The sequence below is a fragment of the Strix aluco genome, chromosome 18 (assembly GCF_031877795.1).
Source record: "Strix aluco isolate bStrAlu1 chromosome 18, bStrAlu1.hap1, whole genome shotgun sequence".
NCBI classification, from domain to species: Eukaryota; Metazoa; Chordata; class Aves; order Strigiformes; family Strigidae; genus Strix; species Strix aluco.
This window is the reverse complement of record NC_133948.1, coordinates 15,041,292-15,060,214: the sequence shown is the minus strand read 5'-3', so window position 1 is coordinate 15,060,214 and position 18,923 is coordinate 15,041,292. Positions and strand designations below refer to the sequence as shown.

The 18,923-nt window shown below is 57.5% G+C and overlaps 1 protein-coding gene and 1 non-coding gene across 6 annotated transcripts in view; both read left to right on the top strand.

Annotated features, from left to right (window-relative positions):
• The window catches only part of AP1B1 (adaptor related protein complex 1 subunit beta 1), a 28,416-nt gene that overhangs the window by 5,488 nt on the left and 4,005 nt on the right, over positions 1 to 18,923 (top strand). For 3 of the 5 annotated variants that reach the window (XM_074843689.1, XM_074843687.1, XM_074843688.1), the window contains exons 2-21: positions 1,320 to 1,433; positions 2,799 to 2,861; positions 3,940 to 4,045; positions 5,819 to 5,954; positions 6,770 to 7,015; positions 7,817 to 8,007; positions 8,593 to 8,814; positions 10,152 to 10,272; positions 10,493 to 10,588; positions 12,030 to 12,145; positions 12,978 to 13,143; positions 13,931 to 14,029; positions 14,417 to 14,676; positions 15,096 to 15,297; positions 16,194 to 16,214; positions 16,545 to 16,574; positions 16,684 to 16,830; positions 17,346 to 17,491; positions 18,051 to 18,180; positions 18,770 to 18,854. In XM_074843689.1, coding sequence (XP_074699790.1) covers positions 2,825 to 2,861; positions 3,940 to 4,045; positions 5,819 to 5,954; positions 6,770 to 7,015; positions 7,817 to 8,007; positions 8,593 to 8,814; positions 10,152 to 10,272; positions 10,493 to 10,588; positions 12,030 to 12,145; positions 12,978 to 13,143; positions 13,931 to 14,029; positions 14,417 to 14,676; positions 15,096 to 15,297; positions 16,194 to 16,214; positions 16,545 to 16,574; positions 16,684 to 16,830; positions 17,346 to 17,491; positions 18,051 to 18,180; positions 18,770 to 18,854 — 2,557 coding nt within the window. In that variant the 5' untranslated portion in view covers positions 1,320 to 1,433; positions 2,799 to 2,824. The remainder of the gene's footprint in view (positions 1 to 1,319; positions 1,434 to 2,798; positions 2,862 to 3,939; positions 4,046 to 5,818; positions 5,955 to 6,769; positions 7,016 to 7,816; positions 8,008 to 8,592; positions 8,815 to 10,151; positions 10,273 to 10,492; positions 10,589 to 12,029; positions 12,146 to 12,977; positions 13,144 to 13,930; positions 14,030 to 14,416; positions 14,677 to 15,095; positions 15,298 to 16,193; positions 16,215 to 16,544; positions 16,575 to 16,683; positions 16,831 to 17,345; positions 17,492 to 18,050; positions 18,181 to 18,769; positions 18,855 to 18,923) is intronic. The other 2 variants (XM_074843690.1, XM_074843691.1) reach the window with 2 other exon arrangements.
• LOC141931936 (small nucleolar RNA SNORD125) lies at positions 17,616 to 17,720 on the top strand. Its single transcript, XR_012625713.1, has one exon. It is a non-coding gene; the product is annotated as a small nucleolar RNA SNORD125 (small nucleolar RNA).

Here is an 18,923-nt window from a genome sequence, read left to right as displayed (position 1 = left end):
CAGATCCTTACAAACGCTTTCAACTCCTTGAATCCAGTTTGCAAGATGGGTTTAAAATAAGTTTGGCAAGAAGATAGGGTCAAATTTGAGCTGCCACAAGGTCAGGGGCTTTTTGTCTTCCTTGTTTTGTTGCTGCAGATCTTGCATCCTGCTTTTTCTGAGTGCTGGTGCTGCTTCCAGCTGTCGCGACCTGCTGCTTCCGCTCAGCCCCTCGCTGGGAAATCAGCGAGTGCTGGGACATTTTTCCCAGCCTGGAAACCTGGAAAGGAGCTTGGTGGGAATTGCTGGAGCCGGGGGAGCAAACGCCTGTGCTCGGCTCCTGGCTCTGCCTGATTGTGGCCATCTCCCTGCCTGCAGATGAGCTCCTACTGCCCGTTTTTGCTCACAGGGTGCAGGGTGTTTAGCAAGGGCAGAGTATTTGCAACTTGCTGCAATGACTCTAAACGATCAGATCTGTCCAGATGAGATGATCAAGGCTGTTGGCTCTGGATCTGACACCCCCGCCCCGCTCCTGTGTGCCAGAAGTCTGGCTTATTTACTGTCAGGCTCTAGGCCAGGAGAGGGGACCCTGCCCCATCTGTCCATTTGTCCAGTTCAAGCTGGACAAAACCGTGCATGGAAAAAGATGGGGCAATGCAAGAGCTGCTCTGCAGTTCCTGAACCGTTTCCTTTGCCCTGCTTAAAACTGGAGCCAGGCAGCAGTGTTGGACCCTGCCCAAGGGCTGAGCTCGGGGGAATTCACCTTCAGCAGGGCTGTGCCAGCGGCGGTTGCGTCCCTGGGCTGGCAGGCAGCCCTGCCTCGTCGCCCTTGGTTAGCCTGGGGGGACGCACACGATGCAGGGCGCGGAGCACCCAGTCTTGGTGGGTGTTTGGACCTTGCTCAGCCTCTCGTCACCCTGCTTGAGGTGCTGGGTTGTTTCAAGTCTGGTCTTGCTGCTGGGGAGGTTGAGGTGTTGGTGTGGGGAGCGAGGGGTGCGCCTTCATTCTTGAGCTCAGGCTGGAGGAGGAGGCAGCAGTTTGTTTTTTGGAGGCTGCTGTCAGCACTGCAGGGCTTAAAGGAGTGGGGGAGATGGGTGGTCGTCTCTGTCTCTGAAATCAGTGGGGTTTGGACGGCTAAAAGACACGCTGCGGTACCCGCGGGCTCTGGGAAGCTGCAGGAAAGCAGCCGGCGTGATTCATGTCTCTGAGCCGGCTGCAGAAATTCCCTGGTAGGCTTCAAGTTTGCTTTCCAGGCACTTCTGCAGAGCAGGGCTGACTGCGAGCCAGGCTGGTGAAATCGGAGGGACTGCAGTAAATCCTCCTTCCTCCCTCTCTTGCAGGACGGGATCTGCAGTCAGGCGCAGAGAAGTGCTGCGGCGCTGCCTGGGAGCTCCCGCTGTTCGCTGGAGAGCCATCGACCTAGGGGGGGAAAAAAGGCTCTGAATAAACCCCAGGTAACTGAAGCAGGGAGGAGTGTTGTCTTGCATGAGGCCGCCTGGGAAGCGTTTTGCTCACAGGACAGCCTCGCCTGGGCTGGACTAGCACGGTGGCAGACTTGCCCCTTCTGTAGCAGCATCGGGACTGCGCTGCCAATACCCCAAGCGAGCCCCAAACTGATGTAAACTCTTTCTGTCTTACTGCCTGCCCAGCTGGCTCTGGCTGTGTGCTCTGCCCAGCGGGCTTGGCCCCCAGATTTTCTTTTTATCCCTGTTGGGGATCCCTATCCAGCTTGGACAGGGAACAGAGGACACAATTCCTCTGGCCGCATCTCATGTGCTCGCAGGGGATTGCTGCATTTGGCTTTCAAGATGCTCATTTACATTTTAAAACTGTTTGCAAGCTCTCTTTTTTTTTTTTTTTTCCTTCACTTGGCTTTGCTTTCCATGCTCCTGCCCCTCCAAAACAGCAAGGCCACTGCGGGGTTTCAAGGACACTCCTCTGGTTTCTTTGCTGTTGAAGGAAAGATGGGTGAAACAGCCATAAAAGACAAATCCCTGCTGACCTTTAAGAAGTCTGCTGCCTGCACATTGGGCTTCCTCAGCCTGCCAAGCTGTAAATCTGCCCTAAACTGCCTGAATTATATAATATAGCCCCAAGTGCTGGGTGGAAACCCGTTGAATTTAAAGCAACACTGCTGGGGAAGGAATGGTTTCTGGAAGAGGCTGCTTTTGATCTTGCTGGCGTGTTTGGTCAGGCGCTGGCAGATCCGTGCTCCCCTTGGCTACCCTGTCCCCTTGTTCCAGTGTTGGTCTGAGCCTCAGGTTTTGCTCAATTCCTCTTCCCACCCTAGAGCTGTTCCCTGCGTAGGTGTGAGGGAGGGCTGGGGGTGAATTTTCCCTAGAAAAGTGTTTCTCGGGTGAGGAGACACAAACCCAGGGGACATTTGCTGAGCCTGTGCGGTGGGGATGAGGGCTGCCCAGCTCTGCGTGGGATGGGGCGAGCAAAGTGGCTGCTGCTGCTGGTAAGGGAAGCAAGTCAGGGCTGGAGCCTGAGCAGGGGTGAATGCTGGCGTGTTCAGCGACTGCTTTCCTCCTCCTCCTCCTCCACATCCTCGTTAGCAAACCAGCTGATTCCCCACTCACCGGCAGAGCCCGTGGTGCGCCGGCGTGGCTGCGAGGCGCTCACCCTCCCCAGGGGAACGGGCTCCTCTGGCAGCACAGGAGCCAAGGGCTTCTCTGGGCGCTTCATCTCCTTGTGACTCTTCCCATGAGATCCCGAGCTTTTTCCCTCCCCCGGCTTTTCCTTCCTGGAGCTCCCTGTAGTGACCCCAGCAAGGAAATTATCAACTCTTAAGCTCTCTGGTCTGCCTCTCCTCCCAGGGACGTGCTGCTAGCTGGAGACCACCATGACGGACTCAAAGTACTTCACCACCACGAAGAAAGGTAGGAGAGGGAGCGGGAGGGTTGCACAGTTTTTCCCAAAATAATCAGGCTTTTCTCACACCTCCAAGCCAGACAGGGAGGGCTGTCCCTGCAGTGGGAGGCTGACGGAGGTGCTGGCTCTCATGGGAATGCCCTGAGCCCATGTGGGACGCTGTGGCTGACACCCTGCTCCTCGCCCCGACGCAGCCGGGGTGGCTCCTGGGCTGCTGTGGGGTCAGAGCACCTCGTCAGCTCCTGAAGCCAGACAAGGCTGTTGGCAGCAGGGTTATCTGCTTTAGCAGCTCAGGAGTGGTCCCTCCCTGAGCTCCCTTGGGCTGGGACAGAAGTGCTTGGGGGGCAGTTTGACTTAAGCACTTTCCAGGCCAAAGGAATTAATGTGGAGGAAAGCCATGTGGCATCTTCCTCTTCAATCTGCTTGCTCAGGAGTGAATAAAGAGCTCAGGGTGGGAGCCGATGCCCTTAGGCTGGGCCCAGAGCCGACTGGTCGCCCCCAGCAAGGTGCTGGGCTGGGGGATTGCTGCCATGTGCAGAGAGGGATTTGGGAGCCTCCATCCCTTGCGTGGGCTTGAGCATTTCCCAAAACCCATCTGCGTTCGCTGCTGTGGGTGCCTGCAGTGGGATCCCCAGGTCGGGGAGGGCCTCCCAACAGCCCTGTGCGAGGCTGGGGCTCCACTGTGTGCTGTGATAACAGCCCCACAGCCAAAGATACCCACCCAGTAAACCCTGTGTCCTGTGCTAGGGATGTGGGGTGCTCGTCACTCGGGTGGTGTCTCTGGTCCTTAAAGCCCTCTGGGGCTCTTGTGGGGCTGGAGGAGCTGCAGGGGTGCACTAGCATGCTCATCTCCATTTCCACGGAAAAGAGCTGAGCCCCCAGAGCTGCCCTGGCCCTTAGTGAGACATTTGGGAAGTTAAATCCCCCTTTCCAGCTCCTGGCACCTCGAAGCACCTGGGGTGGCAAAGGAGCCCCATCACACAGCAGGTGGGAGCGGTGCTCGCCCTCCCCTGGGAGCAGCACCCAGTGAAGGGGTGGGTGCCCCATCCTTTAACCCCTAAGCTCCCCCTTTTCCCCTTCCTCCAGGGGAGATATTTGAGCTGAAAGCCGAACTGAACAGTGACAAGAAAGAGAAGAAGAAGGAGGCCGTCAAGAAGGTGATAGCATCCATGACTGTCGGCAAAGATGTCAGGTGAGTGACGGTGCTGTGCTGGGAGTGCCCAGGCCAAACCATGCCGGGAGGGTGCCCGGATGGCTCGTGGGCTCCCGTTTTCCCCTGTTGCCTCTGAGGGGTTTTTGTCTCGGGGCAGGGGGGAGGACAGAGCGAGCTCCTGGCTGCAGTTATACCTCCTGCTATGGGAGGAAAAAGGTTTGTGTAAGCGTGGCCGTCTGGCAGGTGGGGGCTTGCCTGGCTTTGGTAGTAATCTGGCTAAAAGAGGATTGGTCTGGCTGCCAGATAAGTTTGTTGGGATTATTGCCACTTCCTTCAAGTGTTACTGAAAACAAGCAGAAACCCCCTCTGAGCCGTTATGGCAGAGGGTCAGTGCTGATAAGCCTTTTGCAGCCACTCCAGTCCAAAAGGTCGGGCAGCTGTTTTCCCTCTTCTCCTTTATCTGCGTGACCGAGCAGCACGTGGCCCTTGCGTCCCCTCCTCCCCACACAGACCTGTCTCCGCACACCCTTGGCATTGCAAACATCAGCGTTTTGCTTTTCATGGTTGTATTTGAGAGTAGATGGAGAAAAGCTGTGGTCTAGGCTGTGTGTTTGGTAAACTGGCATGTCCCTGGCTCCCAGAGCACTCGCAGCAGCAGGTAATGCTCTGTCTTGGGGCCACCGTGGAGAAGATGACCCTGGACGTGGCAGGGACATGCCTGAGGCTGGTCAAAGCTACATCGATTGGAAAGGGAATATTGGCTATGGCAGCTTTTTTTTTCTTGGGGGGTGTGTGTGTGTATTTTAGGCTGTTTATTAAGTTCTCCCCTCCTTGGGAGGTGCCAGGAGAGCCTGGTTTTGCCTGGGGTGAGAGCAGCTGAGGTGGGTGGCCGCTCTGCCAGCAGCAGGAGCTCTGTGAGAGAACTAGCAAAGTGCAGTACCCCGGGCTCGGGGCCCTGGGCTTGATCCTGTAAGCGATGGCTGGGTTTGTGGTGGCGGAGAAGCTTCCAGGAGCCAAGGGATAACTCCCACATTAGCCCTTTGATCTTGATTGCCTCTCCTAAGGTGGTTTAATAGTCTAATTGGTCTGGTTTTATTATCTGTGGTTAAACAGCATCTCTGGCATCCCGCAGCTCTAGGGCGTTTGGGAAGGGGAAGCCCCCAGCTCCATGCAGGCAGCTTGGCACTCTGCTCCGTCCTAGCAGAGCATCGTTGTGCTGCAGGGCTCACCCGGGGGAGCGGGGCTGTTCTGTACACCCAGTCCTGGGTGTTTACGTCTCTAGCGTGATGTTTGTCGTGTAGGACGTGGGGTGAGCACTCAGCGGTTTGCAGCAGGACAGGTTTAACGTCTGCAAAAGCAGAGGATGGCTTTGGTAGGGCTGTGTGGGAGGGATTGTGTAGAGGCGATGGGGGAAACGGCTCGTCTCCCACGTCCTCTCACAGGTGCCGGAGGCTTTCGCACTGTCCCGTGACGGCTGGGTGATGTTGCACCTTCTGCCGGGGCAGTGGACACGCACTGGAGCTGGGATACAGCAGAGCCATGTGGGAGAGCTCAATTTCAGCCCATGAGGGGCTGTTTTGGGCTGCTCTTAATACAGATCCATAAAGAAAACCCGCCGGGGATCGGTGATTTAGCCACATCTGCTGCAGGGTGGACTCAGGTCCTGGGAGAGTTGTGGCTTTGGGAGTGGGTTGAGCTATGGGAAGGGGATGGCCACGCACCTGGGGAAGCGTGGAGTCCCGGAGGCATCTCCTTCCCCAGACTCAGCAGTGTGGCCGTATCCTGCCTTCACAGAGGTGCTTTGTGTTGCAGCGCTCTCTTCCCGGACGTGGTGAACTGCATGCAGACAGACAACCTGGAGCTGAAGAAGCTGGTCTACCTCTACCTGATGAACTACGCCAAGAGCCAGCCAGATATGGCCATCATGGCCGTCAACACCTTCGTGAAGGTGAGAGGAGAGGCTTGCATGCCCGAGAGCCGCACGCTGCAGCGGGTCAGTTCAGCCCTCCACGTGCATCCCCGCTTTCCTGCAAGGCCACCACGCTAAGCTGCTGTGTACCCCGCTCCAAAGAAGGGAACGTGGGCAGGTTTCCAAAACCTCTGTCTTCAGGAGCAGGGGCTCCCCTAGATCTACATAACTAAGCAAATTTGTCCAGTAATGCAGAAGAAAAAAAATTTTTTGGCAGCTGTACTGTGCCACTTGCTCTGTCAGTGGAGCTTTGGTTGTGGGCAGCTCCTGTGATCAAACTGCTGTCATGTGAGCTTACGTGCTGAAGTCTCTGCAGCTGAGAAGGCCCTCGTGATCTTCCAGTTAGAGTTGGGAACTGAAGAGCATGTTTCTTAAGAGCCAACATATTGCCACATCACTTTGTGAAGAGGCTTGGTGGGCCTTAGAGGGAATTTTGGCTTTTTAGGAAGAAAAAAAAACCCACGCAATAAACCTGATAGATGCGTTTCCCAGGTCAGGGGGCCGTTCTGCAGGGTGGCAGCTGACTTCAGGTACGTGGTGTAAGTGATGAAGACATCAGATTCCTGGAGGTGTGTTTGGAGCGAGAACTGAGGGTGTTAAAACTCTGTGGGTGTCAGATTGCAGAACAAGAGATCAAACCTCTCTCGTGGGTGTCTTGTTCTTGAGAACTGAGTGTTAAAACCTCTAGACTTCAGGTACCCAAACAAGAATAAGGGTCCTGAAGCCACAGCTGATGCCTGTGATTCGAGGGGCAGTGGCCCAGGCTATCTAACCTCCCCCTGTCATCCTCGCAGGACTGTGAGGACCCAAACCCTCTGATCCGGGCTCTGGCTGTGCGGACCATGGGCTGCATCCGCGTGGACAAGATAACGGAGTATCTCTGCGAGCCCCTGCGGAAGTGCCTGAAGGACGAGGACCCTTACGTGCGCAAGACAGCAGCCGTCTGCGTGGCAAAGCTCCACGACATCAATGCCCAGCTGGTGGAGGACCAGGGCTTCCTGGACACCCTTAAAGACCTCATCTCAGACTCCAACCCCATGGTGATTATTTTTTGCCTTCTCGATCCTCTCTTCATCCGAATGGCAGTAAATGCTCTCCATCTTCACACGCTGACTCCATTCCTCCTGTGTTCCCATTCACTCTCTTTTTGGTGCTTAACAGGCCATTTGTGGGGACAGCTTGTTTCTGAGGGCTGCAGGCTGTGTTCCTTGCCCTGTAACTCTGTTTCCTGGATGGAAGGTTTCTCCGATTCCTTGCCAGTGCATTATTAGTCTGTTCCCAGTGGGGAGGAGGCTGCCCCAACCAGCTCAGAGCAGGGGATGGTGGCAGAGGGGAGCTGATGCTTAGCTCTGATACCACACAGCCAGTGGCTTTTGCCACCGGTGAGGCTTTCCTAGCAGCTGGGCTTTGGCCAGCACTAGTCTCCCTGCCTTTCCCCAGGCATGAGAAACTTTAAAGCCTGCTTTTCCCAGCGTTTCTCTTCCACCAGCCTTTGCTGCTCTTCAGCGGCATAGCAGTGAGCCCAGGAGCTGCTGCAGAAAGCGCTGGGGCTCCACAGAGCTGCCCGGGGAAGGGGAGAGAGAGCAGGTTCCTCTGCACCGGGCATGGGGCCAAGGCTGACTCCCGCTGAACATGTGCAAACCGTTGGAGATATGGTGTGGGTGGTGGGACTGTGCTGGTGGTGATTGCTCATCTCCTGAGGATCAGCTGGTGGGGAGGAGAAGCTGGTGCCCAGATGTCACTGGGATGCCGATACTGAGGGTGCAGCTTGCACCAGTTTTCCCCCAGGCTGTTGAACCACATTTGGTGTCACCAAACACGTGTCCTGTCCCCTCTGGCAGGTAGTGGCCAATGCGGTAGCGGCTCTCTCAGAAATAGCAGAGTCTCACCCAAGCAGTAACCTCCTGGACCTCAACCCCCAGTCCATCAACAAGCTGCTCACGGCCCTGAACGAGTGCACTGAGTGGGGACAGATCTTCATCCTGGACTGCCTGGCAAACTACATGCCCAAGGATGACCGGGAAGCCCAGAGGTGAGGGAGACTCTGGGGACTGCTGGGGCAGCACTGCCTTTGAGGCACCACAGACTGGCCAGAGAGGGGCTGGAACAGGGAGGGGGACAGGCAGGTATGGACTGAAGGGCCTGAGGCTGCCCCTTCTCCTCTAAGAGGCATCTTCATCCTCCTGACCCTCGGAATCCTGCTGCAGGAGGTGGGACAGTGGGCATCTGCTGGTCACCGTGCTTTGGGCACAGCCATCTGGAGACCGCCGTGGTCCTGTGGCGAGCCCTGTCCCTGTGCTGGCACAGGGATTGTGCTTCTCAAGCTGCTTCAAAATGTGGCCTTACCGTGCAGCAAGGGACGACAGGCACTAGGGAGCTCTGAAAGGGGGTCACTGCAATAGGGTTTGGCAGAGGTTGGGAAATAACCTTCATCAGGGCCTTTAAGAGCCAGTTCAGCATCGTGGGAAGGTCTCGAATGCTACTCAGCTGTCCTGCTGCAAACTCTGCCAGCGCCTTGTTCTTCTTCATCAGTACTGGCAGCAATATTTAAGCAGGGAGACAGGATGTTATTGTTTTCTTTCCCTTCTCCTTCCCTTTCACCCCCCAACACCTCCAGCATTTGCGAGCGGGTGACGCCCCGGCTGTCCCACGCCAACTCGGCGGTGGTGCTCTCGGCGGTGAAGGTGCTGATGAAGTTCATGGAGATGCTGTCGAAGGACCTGGATTATTATGGCACGCTGCTAAAGAAGCTGGCCCCGCCGCTGGTCACCCTGCTCTCTGCAGAGCCCGAGCTGCAGTATGTGGCTCTCCGCAACATCAACCTCATTGTGCAGAAAAGGTGGGTGCCCTGGCGTGGCAGGGGGGACAGCCTGGCTCGGGCTTTCCTTCTTCTCTACAGGTGCTGTTTCCCAGTGCGTCAAACCCTCTGACTGCAGCAGTGTCAGACACAGTGCTGACACAACTCCTCGTATGGGTTTTTTCTTCTGTTATTTAAAATTCAAGGGCTGAGCACAGAGGGTCAGGTGAGGCAATGAGCAGGGAGCTAAGCTGGGATCTCCAGGAGGGTTTTATTTTAATTTATTATTTATTTGGGGGAACAAATGATGGAAATGCTAAAAGCTGAGACTTTGGTCATTAAATGTCTAGTGAGGAACTTTTCTGATACCAGCTTGTTTTACGCAGTTTTCCTCTTTGAATAAGTGCTGAGAGTCCTTTTGTCCCTTTGCTGATCTAAAATTGCTGGTGGGCAGGAGGTGTCCGAGGCCCCACACGTGTGCCCCGAGCAGAACTGGCCAGCTGGAGAGCCATGCTCCACAGTGACAGCCCCGATCAGATGATTTGTCGTCCTACCAGTTATCGCCATGGTTGTCTATTAAAAATAGCAGCAATTTCTGGGAGAAGTGGAAAGCAATTAGTGTCCCTGGGAGCAGGAACGTGGAAGGCAGGTTGGCTCCTTGGAGCTGGACCTGGCCTATCTCTTTCCCAGCTTAGAGAGAGGATGATCTGGTGAGAAAGGTCCAGCCTAGCCCTGGGGTCTGGGTTTTCATCCCTACTCCCTGCAAGACATCCCTTCCAACCTTGGCAAGACGAACATCCCCTGTTGCCTTGCATCTGGTCTTCGTTTGCGGCAAGGTTGTGCTCTGTCCCCTGTGCGCCAGCAAAGGGGAGCTCAGGGACAGAGTCCTGGGGGATAATCACAGTATCTTGGACCCCCAAACCTTGTGCTTGTGGCCAAGGAGCCTCGTCCTCCTGGCTCAGAGCTGCTCGCTCTCCAGATCCAGGTTTCCTCAGCTTATGTCTCTGGTGTCCTCAGGCCCTCACTAGCCTTGAGCAGGGAGTGATGATTCATGCTTGGAGCTGGCTAATGGAGTAATGAATTAGCACTGACTCTGGGAATTAGCTGGCTGCAGGGTCAGGCAAATGAATCCCCATCCATTTCCTGACCGGCACGCAGCTTTCTGGGGAGCACAACTCCCTTTCTGCACCGCTTTGTTTCCTGGTCAGGGTCAGAGCCTGGAGGTGGGAGCAGAGCTCAGATCTTGCTTCTGCCACTAGAGAAATCATCTGATAGTAGTATTGGGTGTCCAGAAAGCTCTGGAGAAAACCATGGTTTCTCTTTGTGGTCAAAGCGAAGCAGCGTGTGTCTGCCTTCATCACTGCCTCATTGTCCTCCAGGCCTGAGATCCTGAAGCACGAGATGAAGGTGTTCTTTGTGAAGTACAACGACCCCATCTACGTCAAACTGGAGAAGCTGGACATCATGATCCGCCTGGCTTCCCAGGCCAACATTGCTCAGGTCAGGGTCTGCCAGACTCTGTTGGGTGGGCACCAAGGGGGGCATTCAGGGGGCTCCAGCCCCGCCGGGAGGGGATTTGCCCGAGAAATCCTAGACCTGGCTTTGCAGGATGCGGACAGGAGCAGCTATACCACCCGGTCTGCTGCTGCTGGGTCACTGCCCTGCTTTTCTGGTGGCTTCTCTTGGAGCTGGGCTCTCACTGTCTTGTCCCCTCCGGCAGGTGCTGGCGGAGCTGAAGGAGTACGCCACGGAGGTGGACGTGGATTTCGTAAGGAAGGCGGTTCGAGCCATCGGCCGCTGTGCCATCAAGGTGGAGGTGAGGGCTGCATTGCTTCGGTCCCACTGGCAGCTGTGGTTAGGCAAGGCGTCGCTCTCCAGCACGTGTTGGATGAGCTGGAGATCATCTCACCCCAGGAGTTAACACCGTCCCGACGAGCTAGAGCCTTCCTGGGCCTGGGGATGAGCCACAGTTGTTCCGTGGGGAAAGTTCTGGGGGTAAGGAGGGTATTTCATCCCCTTAACCCTTTGCACTGGAGCTGTTGTCAGAGCCCTGCCCCGTGCTCCGTTGCAGACCCAGCTGCCTGCAGCTGTGCCTGATGTCTTAATGCGGTGGATGAGCCAAGTGGCTTGTTCAGGGACTGCATTGGGGGCTGGGAGGGAGCTAATCCCTTACCGAGGGCCTCAGGAGTAATTTGAAGAAGGGGATTATTCAAAACCTTGCTGTGGCCCGGGTGCAGGCAGGCTCACAGGCAAGGTGGTGTAGCTTTGAGGCAGCTGATGCTGCACTGGGTTTACTGCAGAGCGTCCTCAATCATGAGACAAACGGCTCGGCACCGGCAAGCTGGGCACTGGTGAGAGGCAGGAGATGTGCTGGAGCTGGCTCAGGGTTTGCCTCCCACCGGCAGCTGAGCTGGCCTGGCTCTGCCGTTAGATCGATCCCTCCCCTCTGCAGTCCAGCCGGCCTCTCCCAGGGGATTTATTGCCATGGCATTAGCTCTGGTTTTCCCTCTCTAATGCTGAGCCCTGTGGCTCTGCAGATCCAAACTAAGGCAAGGTACAAGATGCTGCTGCCCCGGCAGGCTGAGGTCTGTGCTTGCTGCTGCGCTCCTGCACCCAGTGGCCTGAAATGCATCCCATGGGAGCAGGGAGAGGAGGCTCTGTGAGCGTGCAAGGGGGATGAGGAGGAACCAGACCTGGATGGGAAGGGGAGACCACACTTGTGTGTCCACCATTCTGGTCCAGGTTGGGTTTGAGGGAGGTATGGAGGGGATAAGGCAGCAAAGAGGGGGTGTTGGCAGAGCAGCAGAGGCTTTGGGGTGGGAACATAAGAGCATTAGCTGGGACTGTTCAGTTTTAGGAAGAGAAGGCTGAGGGGAGACCTCATCACACTCTACAACTACCTGAAAGGACGTTGTAGAGAGGTTGGCGCTGGTCTCTTCTCACAGGGGATTAGTGACAGAACAAGAGGGAACGGCTTTAAACTGCAACAGGGGAGGTTCAGACTGGACATGAGGAAAAAACTTTTCCCAGAAAGAGTGGTCAGAGAGTGGAATAGGCTGCCCAGGGAGGGGGTGGAGTCACCACCCCTGGGTGTGTTTAAGGGTCGTTTGGATGAGCTGTGGGGGGATGTGGGGTAGGGGAGAACTTTGTAGAGTCGGGCTGAGGGTTGGACTCGATGATCCCAAGGGTCTTTTCCAACCTGAATGATTCTGTGTGATTCTGTGATCGCTGCTTGACTGACCGAGTCCCTCCGACAGCAATCAGCCGAGCGCTGTGTCAGCACCCTGCTCGACCTCATCCAGACCAAAGTCAACTACGTGGTGCAGGAGGCCATCGTCGTCATCAAGGACATCTTCCGCAAGTACCCCAACAAGTGTGTGGCAGCTGCTCGTGAGCCTTGGGGCCTTGGGTGGATGTGCCCGGTCCTAGATGACACCCTCTGTGCTTGGGGGGGACCCTGCAAAGACCCAGGCATGGGTGAGGGACGGGCTGCTGCTCCCTCCTGGTGGGCTGGTCAGTGCTGAAGCCACCTGGAGCCTCCCTGTGCTGAAGTTGGTTTTGGGTTTTTTGCCAGTCAGGGTAGTGATCACCGATCAGTGCTGCCCCAAGAGGGTAGCTGGGGGCAGGAAAGCTGGTCCCAGCCCTGGGAACATCCCCAGCCCCACAGTGGCTGTCCCAGGTCCAGACACCCAAAAGAACAGGAGCTGCCAGAGACTCTGATGTCCTTTGCGGCAGCATAAACCATCTCTGGCTCTTAACTCAGCGCTTCTGATGGTGGAGAGGGAAGTGTTCCAGCTGAGCCGGGATGAATAGGCAACTGCGTGATCAGGAAGTCGTGTACTAATAGTGGTAATAAATGCTAATGAACTGAATTAGTAACAAACAGGAACTCTGCACAAATAGCCAGCGACTCAGGGCTGCTGCAGACAGGAGGGAGACCAGATGAGTGGGGCTGAAAAGTTAATTCAGCAGCAGGGCTGGTGGACAGGGGAGTGTGCTCTGGGACTGAGGAGGGATCAGTGTGGGCAGTGTCACGCTGTGCCACAGCCCTAGGAGAGGGGACAGGCCCAGGCAGGTGGCAGGGGCTCTTGCTGATGCCCTCAGCAATGTCCTGGTTCTGCTGAGGGTGGTGGGATGTGGTTTGGAGTTAGACCAGAGCTAGGACTTGGGTTTCTTGCTTTCAATGAACCCGTGTCCTCGGGAAGGTACGAGAGCGTGATCGCCACCCTTTGCGAGAACCTCGACTCCCTGGACGAGCCCGAGGCCCGGGCTGCCATGATCTGGATCGTGGGAGAGTACGCCGAGCGGATCGACAACGCTGACGAGCTGCTGGAGAGCTTCCTGGAGGGCTTCCATGATGAGAGCACCCAGGTGCGGTGGGACAGGGGCAGCCCCCCATGCGATGGGGGTGTCTGGCAGCCAGTAGGACCAGCTGGTTGAGGGGTGACACTGTGACAAAGCTTGTGCTAATCAGAGTGTAACAAAGCAATTTGCTCTAGCAGGATCGTGAAGGTGTTTTTCTTGCAGGTGCCTGGGGCAGTGGTGTCCCACAGCAGCTTTGGGTGTAGAACGTGGCCCATGAAATGCCACCTTGGTGGTGTCCCAAGTCCCTTTCCCTCCTTAATAGTTGGGAGGAACCAGGTGGTCCCCTGGTCATTCCTCTGTGGCAGGACAGGATCAGCCTTTTGGAGCTGGAAAATGGAGTCGGACATCTGAAACGAGCAGAGGGAACTGTGCCTCCCCCTTCTGCCAGGGCAGCTGAGGCCAGTGGTTTTCCTGTGGAATTGTCGGGGGTTTCCATCTGTGGAAACTTCTTAGAACCCTGCTGTGCAAAACACTGTGAAACTAAGTCGTGGTGAACGGGGAAGGTCTATAAATGCAAATAACAAAGCTCGTGATCCCATCTGCCCTGTCTCAGGTCTAAAGGGACTGTTGGAGGTGAATCACTGCTGCTTATCCTCATAAAAGTCAGAGGATGCTCTGGCCTTCATCCTTGTGGGACCATGTAACCTGGTCCCAAGATCTTGCCCAGTAACCTCTGTGTCAGCCTGTGGCTTTGGGCTGAGGGTGTTGTAATCAGCTTGAAAAGGGGCTGCAGGCCTGGCTGCACAAAAATGGTGTGATCTGTCTGTCCCGAACCCTGCTCCTCTGCCCGCAGGTCCAGCTGCAGCTGCTGACGGCCATCGTGAAGCTATTTCTGAAGAAGCCCACCGAGACGCAGGAGCTGGTGCAGCAGGTGCTGAGCTTGGCCACGCAGGTGGGTAACGGCTCCTGCGCGAGGGAAGAGCTTCGCCATCCCCCTCAAGGCAGCGGGAATGGCTTGGTAATGCAGCGCCCGTGGCAGGAGGCAGATAATTGGAGCTTAATTCTGGAAAAGCTGATAGCTAAAGTCCTGGGGAGTGAGGATACAGTCTCCTGTAGCACAGGGGACATGTGCTGTTTCCCTGCTAAGGCTGGTGTAGCAAAGCAGTGTAGCCTCTGTACAGCAGAGGTGTGACATAAAGAGCTTTAACTTTTATCCCCGTAATCCCTCTTAATACTACAGCAAGACTTAGATGGGGCCAAGATGCTCTGAGTCGCTCTGTAGTAGCCGCAGCTTCCCCTGCCCGACGGTTTCGGCACTAACCCCCCGTGCTTCCCGAAGGACTCCGACAACCCCGACCTGCGGGACCGTGGCTACATCTACTGGCGCCTGCTCTCCACCGACCCCGTGGCCGCCAAGGAGGTGGTGCTGGCGGAGAAACCCCTCATCTCCGAGGAGACGGACCTGATCGAGCCGACGCTCCTGGACGAGCTGATCTGCTACATCGGGACGCTGGCCTCCGTCTATCACAAACCTCCCAGCGCCTTCGTGGAGGGGAGCAGAGGGGTCGTGCACAAGAGCTTGCCCCCGCGAACGGGCTCGTGAGTATCTCCGGGGTGACTCCCTGCTCCACGCAGTGACTTCCACGACTGGATCCCTGCGATGGGCAGGTCGGATGCTGAACCGAGGGGCTGCCGTGGCTGCACACAGCACCGTGCAGAGCTGGCTGTGTCCGCTGTGCTCGGAGCTGAGCTGAGGCTCCCCCTCCCCCAGGGGAGATTTGCCTGTAGGAGCAGGGCTGTACGGATTCAATACTGTCCTTGCAAGGCTGAGGAGTGATCTCAGACCTAAGTGGAAGGTGATCTCAATGTGTTGAAGCGTTGGGAGCCGTGCCGGGATGGAGTGTCTCTTGAACGCTCACTGCAAAGCCCAGCTGGGTGAACTGGTGTCTCCAGCAGGACCTGTTGGCTCAGCCGGAGCTCCTCAGCCTCTCATGTCTTTCCCTTGCCATTCCCTCTAGGAGTGAGAGCGCCGAGAGCCCCGACACAGCCCCCTCGGGTGTGCAGGCGGCGGAGCAGCCGGCTGTCATCCCCACTCAGGGTGACCTGCTGGGTGACCTGCTGAACCTGGACCTGGGCCCGCCGGTGAGCGGGCCTCCCCTCGCCACCTCCTCCGTGCAGATGGGCGCCGTGGACCTCCTCGGAGGTGGCTTGGACAGCCTGGTACGTCACAGCCCTGCGCACTCCTTCCCCGACACCCTGGTGGCATCGTGCTGGGTTTGATGCTGGCTCCTGTCTGGAGCTCCTGGGGACGGGACGGATTTGCCTGTCCAGAGACGTTTGGGCTAGTCCTTTCCTTCTACAGCTGGTGAAGACAGAGGGGCACTGCACCCTAATTTATCTTGTCATCAGATGGCTGCAGCGGGGCAGGGGGTTAGTGCTCCTGAGCGCCTTTTCTCTCAGTACCTGAGGTCTGTGTAGATGCTCCCACTGTCTGTACTGTGCTGCAGGGGTGACAGCTCTTCCTGGGGCCCCCTCTGAACCCCACACCTGCATGAAACAGGGATGTGCCCCAAGCTGTTGCAGAGACATGCCCGCTCCCAGCCCACGGGGTGCTTTAACGGGTGTCTCCTGCACCGGGAGATGTGGAGGTGACACGTTGTCCTCCCAGGAGTGCAAACCAAGAAGCAGTTTGCCCGCAGGATGAGGAGGGATGAAAACCTCTGCCTAGCTGGGACTGCCTGCCCCGGTGATGGTCCCAGCTCCCCAGAGGAAAGGAGCTTGGAGTTTTCTCCACTGCTCATAAAACCCAGCAGATACCCCCAAGGGGAGGCAGCGTTGCTGGCTCTTCGCCTGCTGCCTCTCCTGGTCCGTGAGCTCCCTGGCTCTCTGTGGGCTCGCAGGTTTGGTAGTGGGCTGGTGCTGAGTGCGGGGATGAGACCCAGGTCGTGCTCTGTCCCGTGGCTCCAGGGCAGCCACAGACGTGTTGGCAGTGCAGCAGGACTAACCTTTCTTTCCTCCTTCCCTTCTTTTCTCTCTCTGTTTTTCGTCTCTTCTCTCCTGGCTTGTCTCTGCATGTGGCTGGCTCTTCTCTCCGTCTTGCCCGCTTCTGCTTGGAGATGGGGGACGAGTCGGAAGGGGTATGGATCAGCCCTTTTCTTAGCCCTCTCGACCATGCGTAGCCCCAGCACCCGTGCCCACCCCTGGCTGCCCCTGCTCCCCCCGTGCAGCCCGAGCCCTCCCATTCAGTGCCCCAGTGACACCTCGCTTCCCTTTGGGGACAGCCAGGCCCCCAAACAGCTCCTGGCACGTGGGGTCTGGAGCTGCTGGACCCTCCCTACCGACTCTGGGCCCTCACTAGCCCACTCTGATGCTTTTAGAGAGTGCCCTTGATGGGGTGTTTTGTGGGACCCCTGTGCCCTCGGCGCGCTGGCCCCTGCCCCTGCTGATGCCCCTTTCTTCTCTTGCAGCTGCGAAGCGATGTGGGAGGCAGCCCTGCCGTGAGTGTGCCCTCGTGCCTGAACCCCTCTCTCACCCTCTGCATCTTCCTCTTCCTCCTCTCCCTCGCCCTGCGGTGCCCCCCGTAACCCGCTCCCTTGTCCCCTGCAGATGGGTGGCGGCGGCACCTTCGCACCAGCGCCCAGCACTGCGGTGCCCGCGACCCTGGGGGCACCCCTCGGCAGCGGCCTGGGAGACCTCTTCGACCTCACCGGTGGGGTGGGGACCCTGTCAGGATCCTATGTGGCACCCAAAACGGTGAGTGGGACAGCCGAGCTGCTGGTGAAGCTCAGGGCTGTGGCATTAAGGGGGGGCAGAGACCCCCCCTGTGCCTGCTCCACACTGCAGAGCCTCCTGGGGGGAGGTGGAAGATGAACCCCCCTTTTCCTGGCGTGGTAGCAAGCCAAGCAAAGGTGGTGGTTTGCAGGTGGAGAGGACGTTACAGCGCTTGCCTGGGCATGGGGTGTGGGGCAGGGGTCAAATGCATGTTCCCCCGGGTGGCATGGAGCTCTGAGCAGAGGGCAGAGCAGGGATCTGCCAGGTCCCGTCTCTGGTTTTGGGGCTGCGCTGTTTCCTGGGGTGCAGGGTGAGGTTTGGAGGACTTGGCGGCAGCAGCATCCGGCAGCCCTGGCTGGGATGAGGGCGACTGTGCCTCTGCCGACTGTGAAATGCTACAGGTTTACAAACACCCTTGCGTGGCTCTGCCAGGCTGGAGAGTACCAAAGGGTTCACTTTGGGTAAAACCCTAAGGATTTCTTGTCTCCTTATCCCAGGTGTGGCTCCCTGCCATGAAAGCCAAGGGGCTGGAGATCTCCGGCACCTTCAGCCGACAGGTGGGCTCCATCTCCATGGACCTCGTGCTAACGAACAAAGCCCTGCAGGTCATGTCCGACTTCGCCATCCAGTTCAACCGCAACAGGTGAGATCCCTCCTGGGCTGCGTCAGCAGCGACCAGTGAAGGTGCTGCCTGACACCTCCGAGCTCAGTGCGGGAGCGGTTGCGTGCAAAGGGTGGGAGGAAGGGGCTGTGACATGGCTGCAAGGGTTGGGAACAGCCTCACATGATGACCCTTCTCTCTCTGATGGCTGTGGTGGTGATGATCATCAAACCAAAGCCTCTAAGAAGTTGACTGAAGAGGCTGTTCCTTGGCGGTCTGACAGCTGTCCTGTTGTTTGTCCTGGTGAACTGACACTTCCTTTTCCTTCAAAAGGACACAACAAGGGAATGATGCAGGAACACTAAAAATGGGTGTGAGTCTGTTTAGGAGGAAGGGGGGGAACCTCTGGGGCTACCTGTTACTGCCCAGGGGTGGGGTCTTGGAGTGTGCAGGGACAGCAAGATGAGCTGGGGTGTTCCCGGGGTCCGGGTGGAGGAAGGGAGGGAGTCCCAAGGTTGGCCCGGAGCAGATGGGCAGTGCCTTCTGCCATCATCTGCTGCCCCCTGCCTTGACCCCCTGCCCTCCTCGGGTGTCCCCCCAGCTTCGGCCTGGCCCCAGCAGCTCCCCTCCAGGTCCATGCGCCTCTTGCCCCCAACCAGTCCGTGGAGATCTCCCTTCCGCTGAACACTGTCGGCTCTGTCATGAAGATGGACCCTCTGAACAACCTCCAGGTGGGGAACGCCCGGGGGTCTCCCCTCCTGGGGAGCTGGGGATGGGGCAGGGGCTGCCCCAGGGCGAGTGTGCTCCCTCAGGAGGGAGCTGGAGGGAGGTGTGATGGCAGGAACCGGGCGAGAAGAAAGGCTCAGCTCATCATCTCTGCTGTCGGAGCTCAGTCTGACTCCAGTCTGACATCCAGCTCCGGGCAGACTGCTTCCTCTCTAGAGGAAGATCCTTGTTGACAGCAGCAGAGCCGAGCCGTGGCTGAGCATCTGCTCGCAGTGTCCCACGCCGGGGGAGATGCTGGAGACAGGGCTGTGGTTCCCAGGAGGGAGCTGGAAGAGAAGGCTGAGGGGGTGCAGCCGCGGCAGCTTCCCCCGTTTCCCCTCTGCCCTGGGGACATCCGAGAGCGCTCTGGCGTGTGGAGAAAGGAGCTGGAGAGGCCAGGAGCCATCGGGCAGCTGCCAGTCTCTTGCCTCTGATGCTCGCTGGGTGACACCTGGCTCAAGAGGGATTGCTGGGATGGGGGGGATGCTCACTTTGGGAACCACTCGGCTGCTGAGGTTGGAGGAGGTGTTGATGTCCCCATGTCCTTTCATCCAGGTTGCGGTGAAAAACAACATTGACGTCTTCTACTTCAGCACCCTGTACCCGCTGCACATCCTCTTCGTGGAGGATGGGAAGATGGGTGAGTTGGGGTGTGGGTGGCTGTGCCTCCTGCAAGGTGCACTTCTGCCACCAGTCTGTAGGTGCCATC